The sequence below is a fragment of the Hyalella azteca genome, unplaced genomic scaffold, assembly GCF_000764305.2.
Source record: "Hyalella azteca isolate HAZT.00-mixed unplaced genomic scaffold, Hazt_2.0.2 contig11947, whole genome shotgun sequence".
Lineage (NCBI taxonomy): Eukaryota > Metazoa > Arthropoda > Malacostraca > Amphipoda > Hyalellidae > Hyalella > Hyalella azteca.
The window spans coordinates 341,622-360,498 of NW_025941921.1; the positions used below are offsets into that span (position 1 = coordinate 341,622).

At 40.3% G+C, this 18,877-nt stretch overlaps 1 protein-coding gene across 2 annotated transcripts; it reads right to left on the reverse strand.

Moving 5' to 3' along the window:
* Positions 1–596: 596 nt before the first annotated feature.
* On the reverse strand, positions 597–18,651 carry LOC108670588. 2 transcript variants are annotated; one of them, XM_047883074.1, is made up of 11 exons: positions 13,228–18,651; positions 11,698–11,851; positions 11,088–11,178; positions 10,650–10,762; positions 8,201–9,754; positions 7,836–7,965; positions 7,188–7,296; positions 5,822–6,008; positions 4,794–4,976; positions 4,183–4,308; positions 597–2,015 (listed from the first exon to the last, which is right to left on the reverse strand). In XM_047883074.1, exons 1-11 carry the CDS (start codon positions 18,466–18,468, stop codon positions 1,846–1,848), a joined length of 8,058 nt encoding a protein of 2,685 aa, XP_047739030.1. In that variant the 5' UTR covers positions 18,469–18,651; the 3' UTR covers positions 597–1,845. The 2 variants fall into 2 exon arrangements, with proteins under 2 accessions (XP_047739030.1, XP_018013542.1); XM_018158053.2 differs by lacking the exons at positions 11,698–11,851; positions 13,228–18,651 and adding an exon at positions 11,545–11,568.
* Between the last annotated feature and the right edge of the window lie 226 nt (positions 18,652–18,877).

Consider the following 18,877-nt stretch of genomic DNA (forward strand, 5'->3'; position numbering starts at 1 on the left):
AAATTATCCACACCACATTAAATTGGTAGCTGAATAGAGTAAAGAAGAGGACAGTTGCTCATTGGTTATAGTAACTCGCGTTGAGATGATAACCGAATAAAGTGAAAGAGGAAATCAAAATTTAATGTCAATGTCAATAAATTTCAAATGAATGGACTTTTTGACCTAATACAGCCCAGTCAGATTGTAGCCAAGTAAAATTAAAATGATTAACGAATATTAGTATTTTTATCCTACCTTATGAGATGAAAATATAAGCAGTTTTCCGTATTAAATAATTAGACTAACTAACGATACTTCACATAGGACGCGCACTGAACATTATCTGACCATTAAAACGTTCATTGCACGAATTATAATTAATGTTCGGTTGCAGCGATGATATTAAGTAGCAAGAAATTAGTACTTTATAGATGGTTATTCTTCAAGATGATACTAAACTATTAACGGACCAGTAAGATGGAATTTGACTGAAATCTCGTGGTTTTATTGGGACATGATGTAGTTCACAGAAGCTCCAGAGTCCAGAGTGATGATATGTAGGTGAGACTGATAAGAACAATGAAGAAACCTTGGGATAATAAAACGTATTTTAATAGAGATACATTATGATAATTTTCAAATTTTATTCACTAATCTGCTGGTCTTTCTACCAAATAGACTACTTAACACTTCACTGGCATATTGGATTCTCTACAAACTATTACTATTATGGCTTGACACTATATAAAAATTTCGCGAACGTTTGTACGTAGTATCATGAACGGGTCATATAATTGTATTACATGTGAAAAGGGAGATTTGCATGGTTAAAGTTGCGAGATTCAACAATCACGTAAGCCAGAAAAATTGAAAATATCTGTTGTTGTTGTTGTTGCGATGAAAATTATTCGAACACAATATTAATCATAACTAAATATATAAAAAAAGGTAACATTAACAACCAACAAGCCAAGGTAATGGAACCCGTTAATTAAAAAAAAATGAGGTCACTAATCTGAACACTAGAGGGAACTTAAAACTATAAAACAATAAAAGTTTTGAAGTTAGGTCAGTAATATAAGCATCAACTTTTAAAATTATTTGGATAACTGTCGCAGCACTCTAACCTTTTTGTCGGAGTCAATTGACTTAACGCCTTCAGTATATCACTTTCGATGTTATGAAAACTAACAATATTTAACGTTCACCTTAATTATCAATATACTCGTAACATCAATAATTAAATTAGCTAAAATTTAAAAGCAAAGAAAACGACAATTAAATTCAACATATCTTCAATGAAAACGTTCGGGACACCAGCCCCATCATTAGTTCAAAAAATTATAATATATATACGTATATATTTTTTCTTTGCAATTAATTTTCTTGATGAACATACGATTTATGCAGACTAATGATAGAAGTAAAGATTGAATTAAATCACAAAAATTACAAGCATTGCGGACATCGGTTAAGCAACTCCTATTAAAACTATTGAGATAACAACAACAAATTATTCATAAGAAACACTTAAGTTAAGCCACTCTATTTGCAAGTTTCATGCGGTACGCGCAGTTCAAAAGCGACTTTGCATGATATCAGCCAAGATGTGTCCGCTTTGCGGACATCGTTGCCCGGTAACGAGCGATAAAAAAAAACTGGAATATCAGATATTAATTTAAGTTCTTCGTTAAAGATAAATCTGGCCATTGCCCCTGGAAAATTATAATAAGGTGGTACAACACAGGAAAGAGGGAATGGAATTAACTTTAATTTCAGCTGGATCATGTATACTTAAATAAAATACTATCTATAACCTTATCAGAAAGGGTGTTAAGACGTTCGATAATTCGCTCAGGTACTTTACAGTTCGGTATGTTTTCGATCATTTGGCACGTCCGCAAGGCTGGCACTGACTTCTTCTTGGGCCCCCTCTTCAGGAGGCGGCGGTGAAGGCGTAGGCTCTTCGTCCTGTCCTTTAACCTCCAAAGGGGGCGCTGAATTCGGAATTTCCTCGTGAGCGGTCAAGTTGCCTGCACAAATAAGGGACTTAAACTACATATGACAAGATTTAAGCAGCATCGACTCGCTGACGCCTTGGTATCTATATTCTCACTCCAGAACTTGATACCTGTGATCCTAATATCATGGCTTGATTTCGGCAGCAAAGTAACCAGCATACACGGGACCATCACAACCGCAGACATCCCTCTAAAAATACACACATACAACAAACATATACAAACCGTACAACTAAAATGACAAGAAATAATATCATAAACAACATATACCAAATTCATCAATCAATTTAGCGCAATCTTTTCTCTCCAAACACATCATCACCAATTCACTCACTTCAAACAACCCCACCATACACTCTCCATCATTCACATAATACAATATATTCTTACACTCCCATGTCTTATCACTTATCAAAATAATCAATCTAGAATAGCCATCACAACAATCGCAACACTCGAATCTTCATCATTCATCAGTCACGCCAATATATCTCATAAACAATGGCTCGCGTTTTCCCAATACTAAACTCTATAATAACCCTCGGTAGTCCAACAAAATATCGCCCACAAAAAACCATATTCCAACACCCACAGGCATAATTTAAATCTATCCAATTGCAACATCACGCACATTATCAGTAATCATCAGTTCACTCTCCAACTGTCGCATTTTAACTCAAACACAACTCCAAAAACGTATAACAATATAGCCTTTTTAAATAGTTTAAAACCGTCCCTAATATCTCTCATTATCACCTTGGCCATCTTTGCCTAAACTTGCCTAGCTTACCCTAAACTACCTTATCCTATATAACCTTAATTATTCATACATAACCTTTACAACCTAACCTAACCTATCCTAACCTAACCTAACCTAACCTAATCTTGCCTAGAACCAAACTTACTACTAATCTAATCCCCCATAAGAAAGCCTATATTAACTTTAACAAGCCTTTCATAGCCTGATCAGCTACCCATACCTGACTTCACACCCAATAAATTCCATTGCAAAATAATCATCCATAATCCAACGCAATCAAACTTACCTTCATCTGACCAAACAATGTTTTACTCACAAAATCCTAAGTAATTCAATCTAGCTTAGCTTAACCTATCAAAATCTATTATAACATGAACTGACCTCACTAGACCCTGTCTCTTATACACATCTAGATGTGTATAAGAGACAGATATAAGCCCTTATTAACTTTCAATTTTAGACAATTTGATGTAAGAATTTCCTCTCTAGCTTCAGCCGTTTGGCCTCCACGGACCAACTGGCAAAAATTTCAATCGGCTTTTTCTCTGCGAAAAAAAAATATAGAGCTTGTTCGTAAAATTATTCTGAAAGAAGAAATTTTTTTCTACAATCTATCAAAAGTGCAAGGTGCAAATAATTTTTTTTCTAATTTTAAAAACTTGTCAAAAATTTTTTCAATTTTTTCCCTGAACCCTCGTGGGGGGCACATTTTTCGGCGGTTCGGGTCAGGATGCTCGGGAAAAGTGATTCAATCTTTTAGAAGAAAAACGCACCAAGATTGAAGCGCGTGCGAGGTCTGGTTGATTTTTGGTGATTTTTTGAAAAAAGTCACTTTGTTTGGGGAATAGTGTCTTCCCCATGGGGAATTTCGGGAATCGGACTCCTGATTCGTCAATAGGGAACCGAGCTTGATTTTTAGCCTAAATTTCAGCTTCCTGGCAGGCCTGGAACATGGTGAATGGCGCCAAAAGTACAAATTTCGTGAGAGGTAGGGAGATGGTGAACAGACCTCGTCATCGTCCTCATTAGATGAGTTACCGATGTGCGGGATTTTGTCTTGGTGGTTTTCTACGAAAATTTTTTCGGGGTCCCACGCGTGTAACAAGGAGGCAATGAAATGGATGGATCAAAGTTATGTATTTATAGCCATTCAACTGTAATATTTCAAACATTCAGATGTTTGCCTACTATACACGATGTGCAACGCAAAGATCATTCAAAGCATTTCAACTATACCGCAGTATTTCTCCTCTTTTACGAAAAATATCAAGTAAAGGCATTTGCTCATGAAACCTAGAGTTTACAGTTCGTCACTGAGCGAAGTCACACGTTATATCAACGACCAAAGCATCAATAACTACAATATAACATTTATAAGGAACAGTTTTATGATGTTTCAAGAACTAAACATCTGCTGACCTGCAAGGCTGTCGGTACCGTCAGCCTGGTCCAGGGCGCGGCGCTTGTACGTCTCCTTGACGAAGATCAGAGGGATGATCGTAAGGGATGTGCACGCCACCAGCACCCCGTTCACCCACACGTAGCCTGCCAGATGGACGAATAGTTATGCAGATCAATGATAATAACATCAAGAAGAAGCATGAGTGATGCTCGCATTATTACATGAACGAAAGTATCAGTAGTGAATACAGCCAACTTCGAAATACTCCAAATAATTTATGGTAGTACAAGAACTACTAAAGCTCAACACTACACATGGAAGATGGAGTCATATGCTTCTTGAGTTGAGACGGAAAGAGGAAGAGATAGAACAAGAAGAAATAAAATAAATTAATAAAATTCCCGCGACGAGGGGATGGGTAAGAAGTAGAATAATAAGAAACGTAAAAAATAAAACTCAGTACTCACTGCAGTGAGTGACAGAGCGCATTTTCTCGTCGACGAAAACGTGAAATCAAGGACAGACGGACGGACGGACGGACGGACGAACAGACGGACAGACGGACGGACATGACGAACACAATAGGGCATTTTTTCCTTAATAAGAAGCGTGAAAATAGAAAACTCACACTGCGAGGGGATGAGGAAGAGCAGCAGGAAGATGGCGCTGACGACGTTGAAGCTGCCGATGATCATGACGCCGACGACGCTCTCAGGGCAGGGGTACGCGAGCTCCACGGCGAACTCCGTCAGCAGCGGCACCGTGGCGTACTGCAGGGCCACGCCTCCCGCCACCGAGAGGTACACTTGCACTGTGGACGACAGGGGACATTGGATATTAGACATTAACGGTACACTTGCACTGTGCACGGCAGGGGACATTGGATATTAGACATTAACGGTACACTTGCACTGTGCACGGCAGGGGACATTAACGGTACACTTGCACTGTGGGCGGCAGGGGACATCGGACATTAGACATTAACGGTACACTGCACTGTGGGCGGCTGGGGACATTGGATATTAGACATTAACGGTACATTTACACCAGAACATTGGTAAAGATTTGTCAAATTAGACCTGAATATACACTTGCCCTGTACGAGTGGTATGGGCCACCCCAATTAAACTGTAAATTCATCCTTGCATTGAGAGCTCGGCAAGGACCTTGACATCAGACTTTAAGTCTGCAATTGCCCTCTCCACACAGCTTCATTTATGGGTAAAGTAATAAGCCTAAAAATTTTATAAATTCAAAGCAAACGACTTAAATATAAACTCGTGTCGCGTGTCTTGAGTGAACCCATCGGGAGAGTCGGTGGATTTGTGTAGTAAGTTCACTCGCCGAGCGATGAAGGGATCACACCAACAGAGAAGTAATGAAATGATGATGTTGTGGTGAGATAATGTTAAGTCATTGTGATGGATTTATGTGTTGTGTTCACTCACCGAGCGAAGAAGGGATTACACCAACAGAGAAGTTATGTTATGATGATGTCGCGGTGAGATAATATTAGGTCATTGTGTTATATTTATGTGTTTAGTTCACTCACCGAGCGATGAAGGGATTACACCAACAGAGAAGTTATGTTATGATGTTGTTGCAGTGAGATAACGTTATGTCGTTGTGATGGATTTAGGTCTTGTGTTCACTCACCGAGCGATGAAGGAATAACACCAACAGAGATGAGCAGGAACCACAGGAAACAGACTGACGCCAGCGCGAGCAGCACGATGATGGTGAGCTTTAGGTAGCCGAAGATCAGGTCAGTGATGCGGGCCGCGATGAAGGCGGTCGCACACGACAGCAGCACCGCCGCCATCGCCACGAACATCGCTTCTTCCTGAACAATTCCGACAGTCGAAGAGGATTATGTTCTTCAGGAATGCTGTTTTTAGCGCATTTTCTCATTTATGGAAAAAAATGCACTATTGTGCTCGCTATATGACCGTCTGTCTGAACTCTTCGTCTGTCCGTCCGTACTTGACCTCAAGTTTTGGTCGACGAGAAAATGCGCTCTCTGTCACTCACTGCAGTGAGTACTGAGATATATTTTTTTATATTAGGGATCCTCGTTCAGAAAAAATCCATCGGTTACATAGGATGAGGTAATCTAGGCAGAAATAGTTTTATTTTAGATGTTCGTTACCGGGGAAAAAAATTTATTTTACGCCCGTAAAGTTTAATTTTTATTATGTTCTTCACTCGTCGCGTACTATGAAACTGATTGTATTAATTTTTTGTTCTATTTTCGTGACACACACAGTAAATGTTAGTGATAGTGATATTATTTGTTTAAAGTAGTCAATTTCTTTCGTTGTTCACGCACAGAGGAGGACGAAACTCACACGACATCGACTTCTTAGTGATGGAAGTGCCTTAAAAAAACTGAAAGCAACATTCCTGGCTCATTAATTTTAATGCGCTAATTATATAAAAATTCCGGTCCGATCAAACGCTAGGAGTATCGTTTTAACAAATATTTCGGCGTACGTAAAATTCCGCCTATGACTCGATCGCTATACTCGCATAAAGTTATTGCGAGTATTTCACTTGGCCAATGAGGAATTCATAATACGAAGTTCATATTAGCTGACCAAAAAGTTCACAATACCTGACCAAGAAGTCCATAATACCTGACCAAGAAGTTCATAATACCTGACGAAGAAGTCCATAATACCTGATCAATAAGTTCATAATACCTGATCAATAAGTTCATAATACCTGATCAAGAAGTTCATATTACCAGACCAAGAAGTTCATAATACCTGACCAAGAAGCTCATAATACCTGACCAAGAAGCTCATATTACCTGACCAAGAAGTTCATAATACCTGACCAAGAAGTTCACAATACCTGACCAAGGAGTTCATAATACCTGACCAAGAAGCTCATATTAGCTGAGCAAGAAGCTCATATTACCTGACCAATAAAGATTTTATATCACCTGACCAATAAAGAGTTTATATTACCTGACCAATAAAGAGTTTATATTACCTGACCAATAAAGAGTTCACATTACCTGACCAATTCCGATGCAGCAGAGAGAGAAGTTCATGACGGCGACCCAGACAAGAGGTACACCAACGGAGAAGGCATACGTCAGGACCAGCAGCATCAGCTGCGGGTCTCTGGTAACAAAAAACACGGTAAAGTTTCTCTGTGCCAAGCAAAGAGCCTACATATAAGGGAAAAATTGACTGAAAATATAATAAGTTGACGACTTCTCCTAGTAATATTAAGAGAATTTGCGCGGAAATTTTTCCTAATATTTTAATTAGTGAAATATGATCTTCTTATGATAAATAATGTTTTGTGCTACTTTTTAGCAAGTTAAAACCCATATATCTCGTGAAATTTAATTATAGACCTTATTTTTAATTTCTTTGATTCACGCAAAATATTCACGTAGTCACATTCGTCACAGTCAATAACACTTACGCAAACCTTCCGTATGACCGCTATCATTTGTCACAAATGATCAAGTCAACATGGTTCTTTTAAAGAGTTTACTACTTGAAAACCTACGATTACCGCTAAAAAAATGATCGAGTCCATATAGTTCTATATAGATTACTACTAGAAAAACCCACTTGATTGTCGCTACCATTTCTAACAAATGATCGTGTTCACATATTTTAAAAATAACTTTACTACTTGCAAAACCTACTTAATGATCGTCTTCATGCCCGCGAAGTAGTCGAGCCTTTCCTCAGCTGACGAGGGCGAGGGCGGATGAGGCGGCTGCCTTGGGAAGTACGCCACGGCCAACAGGAACAGGAGGCCGGCAATCCCGGCATCTGCGATGAAACGAACATTCCGAGTGGAATTACGAGGACATGTATAATAACTCAAAATCAAAAGACTCATAGTGAGAGAACTCTAGTCTTTGCACTAGCATGACCATTTTCGGGCACTGAAATTCTAGTACGTTGAAGTTTAGCATCAGGAATATCCTAGATAATAGCTTTCGCTGATGTATCACGAGAAATTTAACTAAAACATCGCCTCGAAATCTATTTCTAAAATACTCACATATATACATGAGATTCATGATGTCCCCATAAACATCATTAGGGGTGACGTGAGAATCGTATGTGGTCTCCCGTTCTTCCCCGTCCTGTGCGGTATAAGGTCCGCTCCTGAACCGAAGTCCTGTATTGTCGAAAACTTCGGTGGCGTCATCGCTGTGGTTACTCTCTGCCGGGAAACTTGACTCTGGATAGCCATTCGGAGGCAGGATGCTAGTTAAATTCATTCCTATGTTTTGGTACCTTGGTTCCACCGGATAGGAGCTTTGATCATTAAAACCATCTTTTGGTTGTTGATTGGCGTTGTAGGTTTGACCGAATCCTGGATTCGAAGCAGCAGATAAATTTTCTTGATTGTTTTCGTAGGGGTTAAACTTATATACACCGCCAGGTGTTCGTGAATTTTGAGAGTCAAGAGAAGCCGGGGAATCGGCTTGATAACCATATTCCTGACTTGGATTTCCTTGGTCGCGATAGTTAGGATCACTCCAACTTTGGTCGTTCGATGGATTCATTCGATTGCTTCCGTACGGATCGTACTGAAAACGTTTATCTCGATTAGGATGATCTTTGTAAAGACCATTATTGTACGGACCGTCTTGATTACGACGGTCATCCGACTGACTTCTAGGTTTCGCTTGATTTGGATCTGCGTAATTGTCACTACCTTGGTACTGGTCACCAGAGTTCGGCGAATATTGGCCTCTTGAGGCCATATTGGAATGTGATTGATAATGATCGTCGAGATAACGATTACCTTGGTATCGATTAATACTGTTGGACGGATTTTTGCCGTTAGGCTCCATTTGTTCATTGGGATCGTCAAGGCTTGGACGACTGTCTTGGAAACGACCGTCGGGGCCATACACATTATCTCCACTTGAAGATGAGACGAAAGCATTAAAGTTATTCCCTCTTGACGGGGTCCCAGGAGTATCTGAGCCTTGAATGTCGTTTCTGTCCGACGATTGTGAGTCAGCAAATCCAAATCTATTTGATGAATAACTTCCGTCGTCCGAGAGCTGACGATCGTCCAGCTGAGTCGATGGTCGCCCGTAAATGCCAGACGTAGCAACTGCTGGTGTTGTGACTGACGATGGTTTGTTGTACTTGTCCAAATCTTCGTCGTTGTACTGAGCACTTCGAGACAGCCTTCTGCGAACTGGTCCAAGAGGTCCATCCACCACTTTTTGCTTCTTTAATTCACTGGTTTTTGTTCGAGGATTTGATTTACTGAGCAAGTCACCCTTGCTAACCACGTGTACAGGATTTGCCGCATTTGGCGACGCCCCGCTTTTGATAGCTTGTGGTGAAAATCTCTTGTGCCGCGACTCAATTTTACCGGAATTATTGAAAGAGTTTGCCCAGTATCGCGACTCAACTTCACTGACAGCATTTGGAAGTAAAAGATCTCTTTCACTTCTCTCAGATCTGACTGAATTTCGACTGTACGAAGAGCATTTATTTGGATCATCGCCAGCCCTGTCAGGGGCTCTCACCAGCAGTGGCTCAAGATAGATTACGGCTGACCCCAGCTGGCTAAACAGCGCGGCAACGGCTGTCACAAGGCAAATTCAGAAAAAAAAATTTGAATGAACAAAAATTAAAATACATTCAAGAAGTTATGATGGTAAATTAATTCTATGAATAAATTTTCACGCACAAACACTTGACCAATTTGTACACTATGTATCTCATGCTAAACTATTCATAATCTAATCATGCAAAAATTAATCACTGCACTCGTTGTTTCAAGCATAAATGAAAACATTTCATTTCACCCACGAAGTCAAATGTAATTTCCCTATACTTTGAAAGACAATTATGAACTGAAAATACCATAAAGGTTTAATTTTGGCTCCCCGCTAAATTTATCTCAACTCTCCATATCAGCTGGCAGGATCACATCCATTGCCGATGTGTGGTAGGGAGCAGAACAAAATTATCTCATAAGAAACAAAGTAAGCTTAATTTAGTCGGCCTAAAAACCCATAAATAAAAGATATTTATTATAATTACTGTGTAGTGAACCCTCTTTAAGATCCAAGGAGCTAATTAGTTATTTAATACATTAACAAACTTATTAGCGGCGCCTTGCCTGTCACCCAGGCATGTTTGCGTGTGATGAATGAATGCTGATTCGATTATCCCTATTTTCATGCCAACCTCTATATCGTTATCATATCTCGTAATAAATAACTATTCTTCATCGTACCCTCATTATGTCGGGTATCAATAACTATTTTTCGCCCCATCCTCATGCCTATGTCATAGATTTATTAACCAAGTGGAAGAAAAATTTAAATGTTCAGCAGGAAATCGCATCGAAAGCCATCAGAAATCTCTTCATTAGCCATTTGCATAGAAAATATAGATAATTAAAATCATAATCAACATTTTGTTAATATGATAAACGATTTTTACGCTGTCCTTAAATGTAAGTCCCAAGTTACCAGTGGCAGTCGTGCGTTCGTTGGCAGGGAACCACGTAGCCGCCACCATCGCAGGCAATGAGAGCGTCAGACAGCCGCTGATTCCCGCCGATATCGCGCACATGTTTGCCAACCTGCAATGAAAATGTTTTATTCATGGCCGCCTAACTAAGTGCATAATAGAAATATAAATGTCATTATTCTAAAGTCAATTCTTTTAGTCGTTCTCTCAACAAACTTTGTCATTTCCCCAAATTTTGAATCAGGACCTGAAAGGAACATCGGTGACCACATGAACAAGGCATGAACAAAACTCGTCGAGTAGTACCAAAAAAATTCATTGAAGCGAGCGTCTAATATAGTATATAATATACCATATGATATGATATATAATATATAATATAGTAGATAATATAGTATATAATCTAATATAGGAGAATATCAGTTACGTCAACTCACACTGTGAAGCCAATCTCATTGACTGGGATGCAGCGTAGGAGCGTACCCGCCAGTATCAACGATGTCGCGGTAATAACTCCAACGCGCAGGCCTGGAATGATTACAGTGAAATAATCTCGTTTAGTAATTGAAGTAAAACTTGAAGCAATAGTCGCGTTAGCAATAGTCGCACAATTATGCTATAAACCCAAAGACCTAATAGTTTTAGAGGGTTTCGCCATTTCTTTGCTTTTGAACCTCGACAGCAGTGCAGTATTTCAGTGGAAAGTCAGACTTTTTTCTGTTCGGGAAAAAAAATTACCACTAAATTTCTGGTGGAACCGTACCTTGGTAACTCAACCGCCGTATTGCTCACAAAATTTCTGGTTGAACCACGCCAAGGGAACTCAGCCGCCATATTGCTCACCGAACTTCTGGTTGAACCACGCCAAGGGAAATCAGCCGCCGTATTGCCCACCGAATTTCTGGTTGAACCACGCCAAGGGAACTCAGCCGCCGTATTGCTCACCGAATTTCTGGTTGAACCACGACAAGGGAACTCAGCCGCCGTATTGCTCACCGAATTTCTGGTTGAACCACGACAAGGGAACTCAGCCGCCGTATTGCTTACCAAATTTCTGGTTGAACCACGCCATGGGAATGATGAACAGGATGACACATATCGGGCCCCAGCTGTTGAACAGGGAGATGGTACCCGACGTCCAGGATGGGAACGCAAATTTGGCGCTCTCGTAGATTGGGCTCCACGTGCCCCACACTGCGCACTGACAACACAAAACTTGTTGTATGTGTTGTATCTAATATAAGTTGTTAATTCTAGTATTATTTTAAATTTTATTAAACCATATATGCACCATTAGTGTAGTATGGCAATTTTTTTAAAGAAGCAATTTGTATTTGTGACTCAACATGAAAATCGCGAAAACTAAAGTTGGAGTTGGTTGCAATTAGGTGAAAATAAACTAGATACCAATGGTCTTTTGAGTACGATTTTTTGACGGTATGAATCCCGTAATATGACTTCGGAAATGTTATGTTTTTGGAATAACTACCATGAAAATCGCAGTAAAAAATCATAGCAAACAGAAAAATTTGCATTCGATGTAGTGAATAAACTTGTGTTAAACAGTTTCTGAATGTATAATCTGAATAGCAGGGAAAATTTTATACGGAGCAATTTGCAGAATTTTAGCGCAAAAAATGCCCCGTGACACACAGAACTTGAACACAAAGGAACAACTCTGACGCGCTGGCCGCTGAATTGAGAGCCACCTTGTCTATACAGGGTCAAGTGTTACGCTCTGCTTTTAAAGGCTCCGACTTCAGTGGCATCAATTGTAAGAGCGTGAGAGCTTTACTGTGCGTGGTAAGCTACTGCTACACACCTCACACTTCGGAGTATAGATACGCCACTCGAGATGATTTCATTTTAGCTGATTAACATAGTAATATTATACTATTCAAATCTGCCCGACGTCGTGATTATTTTTTTTTATAAAAATCGAAATGTTATCCTACATTCTTGTACACACTGCCATCACTTAACTTCTGTGTTTATTATGCGTACATGAGTAGAATATAAAACTTTTTTTATCCTGCATTAATGCACAAAATATGAGAGCTATTTGAGGAAGTTTCGGGGTATAAACTTGATATGTTTTCTACAACAATCGTGGGTAAACTGCTTGCAGTGAAGAAAGGAAGGCGTTCTGTTCTGTTGTTAATTTTACAATTTCCATTGGGAACTGAAATTGTTAATTACGCAATTTCCATTCAGTAATTAAGAAGTGCGCTTCCAAACATGCATGGCGAAGGTATGATCCGAGGGCACTAAGCAATTTTAATTGGAACGTGCGATGTTCATTGCGTTTTGTATAAATAAAATTCATTCTGCCGGCGACCGTGATATTGATATAAGCATTCCGTTAAGATTCAACATAAGGTTACGATGAAAATAACAATTCTTAGTATTTGATGCCTCCATCCGCCAATTTGTATGGATAAAAAATTATTTTAGATATGTGTAAAAATTTAAAAGATAGTATTAAATTTCTAAACAAATAAACTGGTTTTTTCCATTGGACGAAGCAATCGTCAGGTAATAATATGTTAATGTAAATATGAATTAATAGTTTCTCACCTGCACCATGGCGACGAGTGAAAAGACCGACAAAATATAGAAGCGAGTCCAGTAAGTCTTCGTATAAACTGGAACGCCAGAAGTCCTGGATAATCTTGAAACTTTCGAAGACCGTCTGGACGGTTCTTCTGGCGTTGCATTTTCCAAGTCCGTGTTTGGATCAATTTCAGATTTCTTTGTTTTCCATCCAAAAGAACGGATGGGACTCTTTCTTCTCGGTTCGCCAGCTTTCCCGTTTTCCAGTCCATTTTCGAGGCTTTTGGTCCCGTCATTTTCCGTCTGTTTTGAAGTGTCTCCGGTGCTTTTATTTTTCCTAAAGCTTCGATAACCTTTGTCTTTTCGGACGTCGACCGTCTCCTGTTTGGGAGTTTGATTTTCTAATTCAATAGGACCATCTTCTGTTTTCTTTGTTCTCCATCCAAAGGGTCGAATGGGATTGTTCCATCTGGACTTTTCACTGGGTCCGTTTTCGAGTTCATTTACTGTACTTTTGGGATCTACTGTCTGCTGTTGAACTTTTTTATTTTTGTTCTTTTTTGAACTTCTGGTATCTTCAATTTTTCGAGCGCTTAACAGCTGCTGATTTTGGGATAACTGTCTTGTGTTTCTTCCTTTAACTTTAGTGGGAGTTTGCTGTGCTCGTGCATTAGTTTTATCTTCACTCTGTAAAAAGTTTAACCTCATCAGAGAGAGATCTTGGGACGCAGAAACATCATGTGCAGAAACTGCAATATTGCTTGTCACTGGACTTTTCAGATTAGGGTCCAACTGCGATAACCTTTCGCTGCTTTCGCTCTGGTCGAGGTTACTATGACTCTCACTGAGAATATCGTTTGGGAAATTTTGGTTTGTAACTTGATTATCATTTTGAAAATCAGTGTTTATAACACCAACATTATGAGGAATCACGCAAACTTCTTTTGGAGTTGATTGGCGGCGTCCGTCTGTCACTAAGCTGCGCCGATATTCTTGGAAGCTTTCACCAGGCGATTGGACAATGTCAGTGCATCCCAAGTTGTCAACACCTCTTGGAGGCGAGACAGCGTTTTTATCCATCTCGGTTGCTGTTACCGGAAAGTTTTTATTTGTTGCATTTATTTTCTGGTGATTCTCTAATGAAAAATTGGGAGCTTGTGCGAAACCACCTTCTGAATCAGAACTAGTACAATAATCCTCTTTGCCAGCCTTTTTTAGTTTCTTGCGAGTGTTCAACCGTGTGTTGCCAGATGATTTGGAAGGAGTTACATGTTCAAAAGCTGATGATATTTTCTTCTCAATGTGATGCAAAGATTCGATATTTTCAACGGAAGAGTAGTCAGATACGAGTTTGCTTTCCAAGTGGAGGGCTTCGCCTTTTGATGAACTTGAACTTCTCTTTGAACACTCATTCAGTTTTTCTTCTGAAACGTAATCGAACACAATATTTTCTATCCCTAATTTCTGACACTGATCGCTTTCAAGATTCTTGAGTCGCGTAAGGAGGAAAATATCATCAGTATTTGTATCGCGTACATCGCCTTCTTTGTCATTAGAATCACTCTCGTAAGCAGAATTCACCAAACTAGAAGTTTTTGCAATATAAATCGGTGGATATTTGGGTTCCTCTCTCGATTTTTGGTTATCACCACCTTGTCTAGTTACGGTATTCCCAAAACTCGCAGATAGTGGCTGAGATTTACCAGGCGCTTCTTCACTCCCAACCCGTCCTGCGGTGGCCTCAGCGCCAGCACTGAGCTTACGCATCGCCAACTCCTCATTTTGTTCCACTTCTGTCACGTTGTTAGCTTTGAGTGAGGCTGAGTGATAAGGTACACTCTGATTATATCCTTCCGAAAGCAGTGAAACAGTCTTATCGTGAGTCTCAGCGTTGTCGCTCTGTTCTTCAGTGCTTTTGCTTCTAACGAATGCTAACTGACCGCTCAAACGATAGTCAATGCCGGTAGATGAGTTGGATGAACACTGAAGGTCGATGATTGCCACTTGATCTGCATCCGATAACGAGAAACCTGAAGGGTGGCCGTGATTCAGGTTAGCATTCTGCTGGCTTGCGCGTTTATCTTTTTGATTTTCTGCAGGCTGCTGCATGCTTGGTACTGGTGGTTGGGTTGAATATCCTTCTTGAAACTGGTTTTCATGTTTTTGATTAACAGAAGTTGGGAAGCTCGAGCCAGAAATCGGATTTTTAGAGCCTTGATTATCCAGTAATCCACTGCTTGTGCCCTTCGACGGTAAATGAGTGAGAAATGGTTCATGGTTTTGTGACCCATACAAAGGACGACGATTTCCAGCTGCTTGAGATGATAAATTCACTTGATCGATGCCAGTCGCTTTCTGATCATTTCCATGGTTCAGCCACTCATTCTTAAGTTGGCGATTTATTTCAGAGTATGTAGATTCAGTCGGATTTCTCGAGTCAGTATTTTCAACTTTCTTATTCTTCAATATGTCATTCGCACTAATTTGAAAATTATTTCGAGAATTTTGATTCACGGATCCATCAACTTTGATTCCGTTCAGTTTTGACGGAACATTGTTATTCTCACCACCGTAGGAGTGTGAAAACTGAGGGTATGCAGAATGCAACTCGGTCTTCGGCTGGACAACGCCCTGCCCTGTTTCATACTTCCGATAATTGAAATTCTTTTCACTCTTTAGCCTATTATCTCCCAGTACCAGCGCCCGCACGATTTCTTCATCTGGTTGCCTTCTAGTGTTTAATTGACTGACAAATTGATTCCCATCCTTCGTGTCAGAACAGCCGTTGTTTTCTCTTTTGTAAATTGACAATGGAGGAGAATTAATCGATCCTAGCGACTCATGACTTTTTGGAGATTCTCTTTTCTCCATACTAGTTGGTTGGACAGTATTATGAACAAATTTATTTGAATTTTCTTTCCCGTACGAGACGCCGTTGGCAAAATGTACGATGTTGTCCAATGAACTGATAGACCTGCCATTGCTTCTCATGTTTAACTCAGTGGGTTTCGTTGTCGAAACATTCGTGCGGACGATCAAGTTTCCGCTAGACTTTGAACGCCCTGCATTCTGATACCCCGCAGGACTTCGCTGGTTCCACCCTTGAACTTGATTGTTGTATGCATTTTGTTCTGCATCATATTGTTGTTTGGATGAACTCGAATCAACATCACTTATTGAAGTTCCTATGGAAGATAGAGAAAGCTTTGATTTTCTTGGTGCGGCAATTGGGATGTTCTCCATAGAAGCAGCTGAAGACGTATATGGTGGGGATGGTGGGGTGTATGGTGGAGGGTAATCATTAACCGCTTCAGCAGTAGGTACTTCGAAATCTAAAAGATATCTCACATGTTTCAGACCAGAAAGAGATATCGATGACGGAGCTCTGGGAGTCATTTGCAAATTGGTAGTTTGAGACGACTTATTCAACCTGTTCAGATTTTCCAAACTCTTTGAAAAAGTGGTTTGGTTTATGCCATCTCTCGAATTGGCATTTTCAGCACTGAATTGACAGTGCAAGATGTTTGATGTCGGCTTTGATACGTACGGACGAGGTTTTTGGCTTTCTCTGCATTTAGTTGGAGGCGGCTTGTACACTGACAAACCTTGACGTGGGTATGGAAGACTGGGTGACCGCTGGCGAACAGGGGTTGACGCTCGTGGGGGACTTTTATTAGATTCGGTAAATTTTAAAATGGGTTTTTCACCATCCGAGTTATATTTGAAAGAAATTAGAGATGTCTTTGAATCCTGCCGAGGCAAATCTAGTATCCCAAGGGAAGATTCAGAGCCACTGGAAGCTATGGATAGTGATCTTGGAATCGGCACTGGAAAACCTTTTAACGGCGTTTCTAGATCATTCTCGTAGTTGGATGCCATTGAGTCTATATCTGTTTCTCGAAAATCATATTGATAATTCTGCCCGCTCAGAACATGTTGCAAAGATTTTGAAAGGGGCTGGGTATATGTTTTCGAAGGAGACAAAGATCGACATTGTTTGCTTGAATCTTCTTTCTGCCTCTTAATAGGGATCCGGCTCGGACTCACTCCCCTTGCTGATTTTCTTGATTCTCTTTGCTTGTCGTAAATTTGTTCATCTGGGTTTGAAACTATTTGTTTGACTTTGCACATGTCATCTTTCAAGAAATCCGATCGGCGGGATCTATGATCCATTCTTTCTGGCGAAGAATGCGGAGATTCAGATTGTGTACGGACTAGTTTCGCTTCACATACCGTCATACTTATGTTTTCAGAAGCAAGTGATTCTGTTGGTTGCTGTTTTTTTCTACGGATAGAAGTCGGAATCCGCGAAGGAGAAGTTCCTCTTGGAAGAGGGCGCTTCTTATTTTCCCTTTCTTCAGGTGAGTTATTACCAGGCAGTTTCTTCGCTACTGATGATTCATTTGGCGAACCAACAGAAACTGCTGGCAGTGGAGAGCCTTCCTGTCTGCCTTTGGGAATTTCTTTTCGGAATGATGATCGAGGAATCCGTGAAGGTGACACTCCTCGAGTGGTTGACCTCTTTAAAACGGAGAAATTTTCGTGCTGTTCTGAGTTTTTTGACTCAACTCTTGGCCCATCAGCTTGTTGATGAGCTGACCGTTGTGTGCCTTGCGCGAGTGCGTTGCTGTTGTCCGACCCTCTCGGCCGGCTAGGTTTCGCAATATTTGCAGCCGTTGATCCTTTAATTGGTATGCGCGACGGAGACGTGCCCCGAGGTTGGACTCGTTTCGCCCCAAACGCAGCGCGCGTACCTTCCTCTTGATGTTCATTTTGTGGTGCTACGGACTGCTTTTGCGGAACGTTCGATGACAGTGTAAGATTTCGTCTAGCAAATGTCGAAACTGAAGCTTGGCCTGTAGATGGAGATGGCCGATTGCAATCAGGTATAGCAGCCTGATATTCATCTATTCGAGTTATTTGATCACTTTGAGGATACTGGATGTAGGATGGAGTTGGTGAAATCAAACGTTGAAGCTGATTTGGAAATGTACCTAATCTAGACTGCGGTGCAGGCTGGGAAGGTGGCCCAATCCTACGTTGCGGTGAATACAAATCACTCCTGCCTACGTCTGAGACGTGCTGTTGATTGGCAGGCGACGCCGGTTGACTTTGTGTTGGCCATGACGGTCTTCCAGTTTGTGTTATGTGCAATCCCCCTCTTAGAGGCACTTGAGGTGGTGGTATGTCTTTAAGGACTGGAGTCTCTTGAGCTAAAGCATATGACCTCCGCTTGTGGAAATTTAGGTCATCCATTGTATTCATTGTCAGAGTTGTAACTTAGTCCAAAACGAGACAATTTTTCCATAATTTGTTCATCCGTCTGCCGAAATTAATGCGTTTCTTCGCGAAAATATGACTCGAACTCTATTTGTACTGCCATTTTTCTCGTAGAAAATGTTGCAAAAAAAGAGCCCATAAGTCGTGCATAACCTGAAAAAAGACGGCAATTGAACTTTCACATTAACTACTAATTTGCACATAAGTTTAAAATCTAAAATTAACCAGTTCTAGCTACATATATATTTCTGTGTTCAATGCATAATCGGTCGAAGTTCTAGGTCGCAACGGGTCTCTCGGTCAGATGCACATACGGTCTTACTTTCAGTTGAAGCATGCAAAAAAAAATCGGGCATAGCAACGCAACTCTTATAAATTCATCTTAACTCTAACC

Excerpts from the sequence above, each read along its gene's own strand:
- LOC108670588 (XM_047883074.1), bottom strand. The coding sequence starts at position 18,468 with ATGAATACAATGGATGACCTAAATTTCCACAAGCGGAGGTCATATGCT. Across the intron at positions 7,966-8,200 it reads CATGAATCTCATGTATATAT|ATGCCGGGATTGCCGGCCTC; the intron begins GTGAGTATTTTA and ends GTTTCATCGCAG. Across the intron at positions 2,016-4,182 it reads CGGTACCGACAGCCTTGCAG|GCAACTTGACCGCTCACGAG; the intron begins GTCAGCAGATGT and ends TTATTTGTGCAG.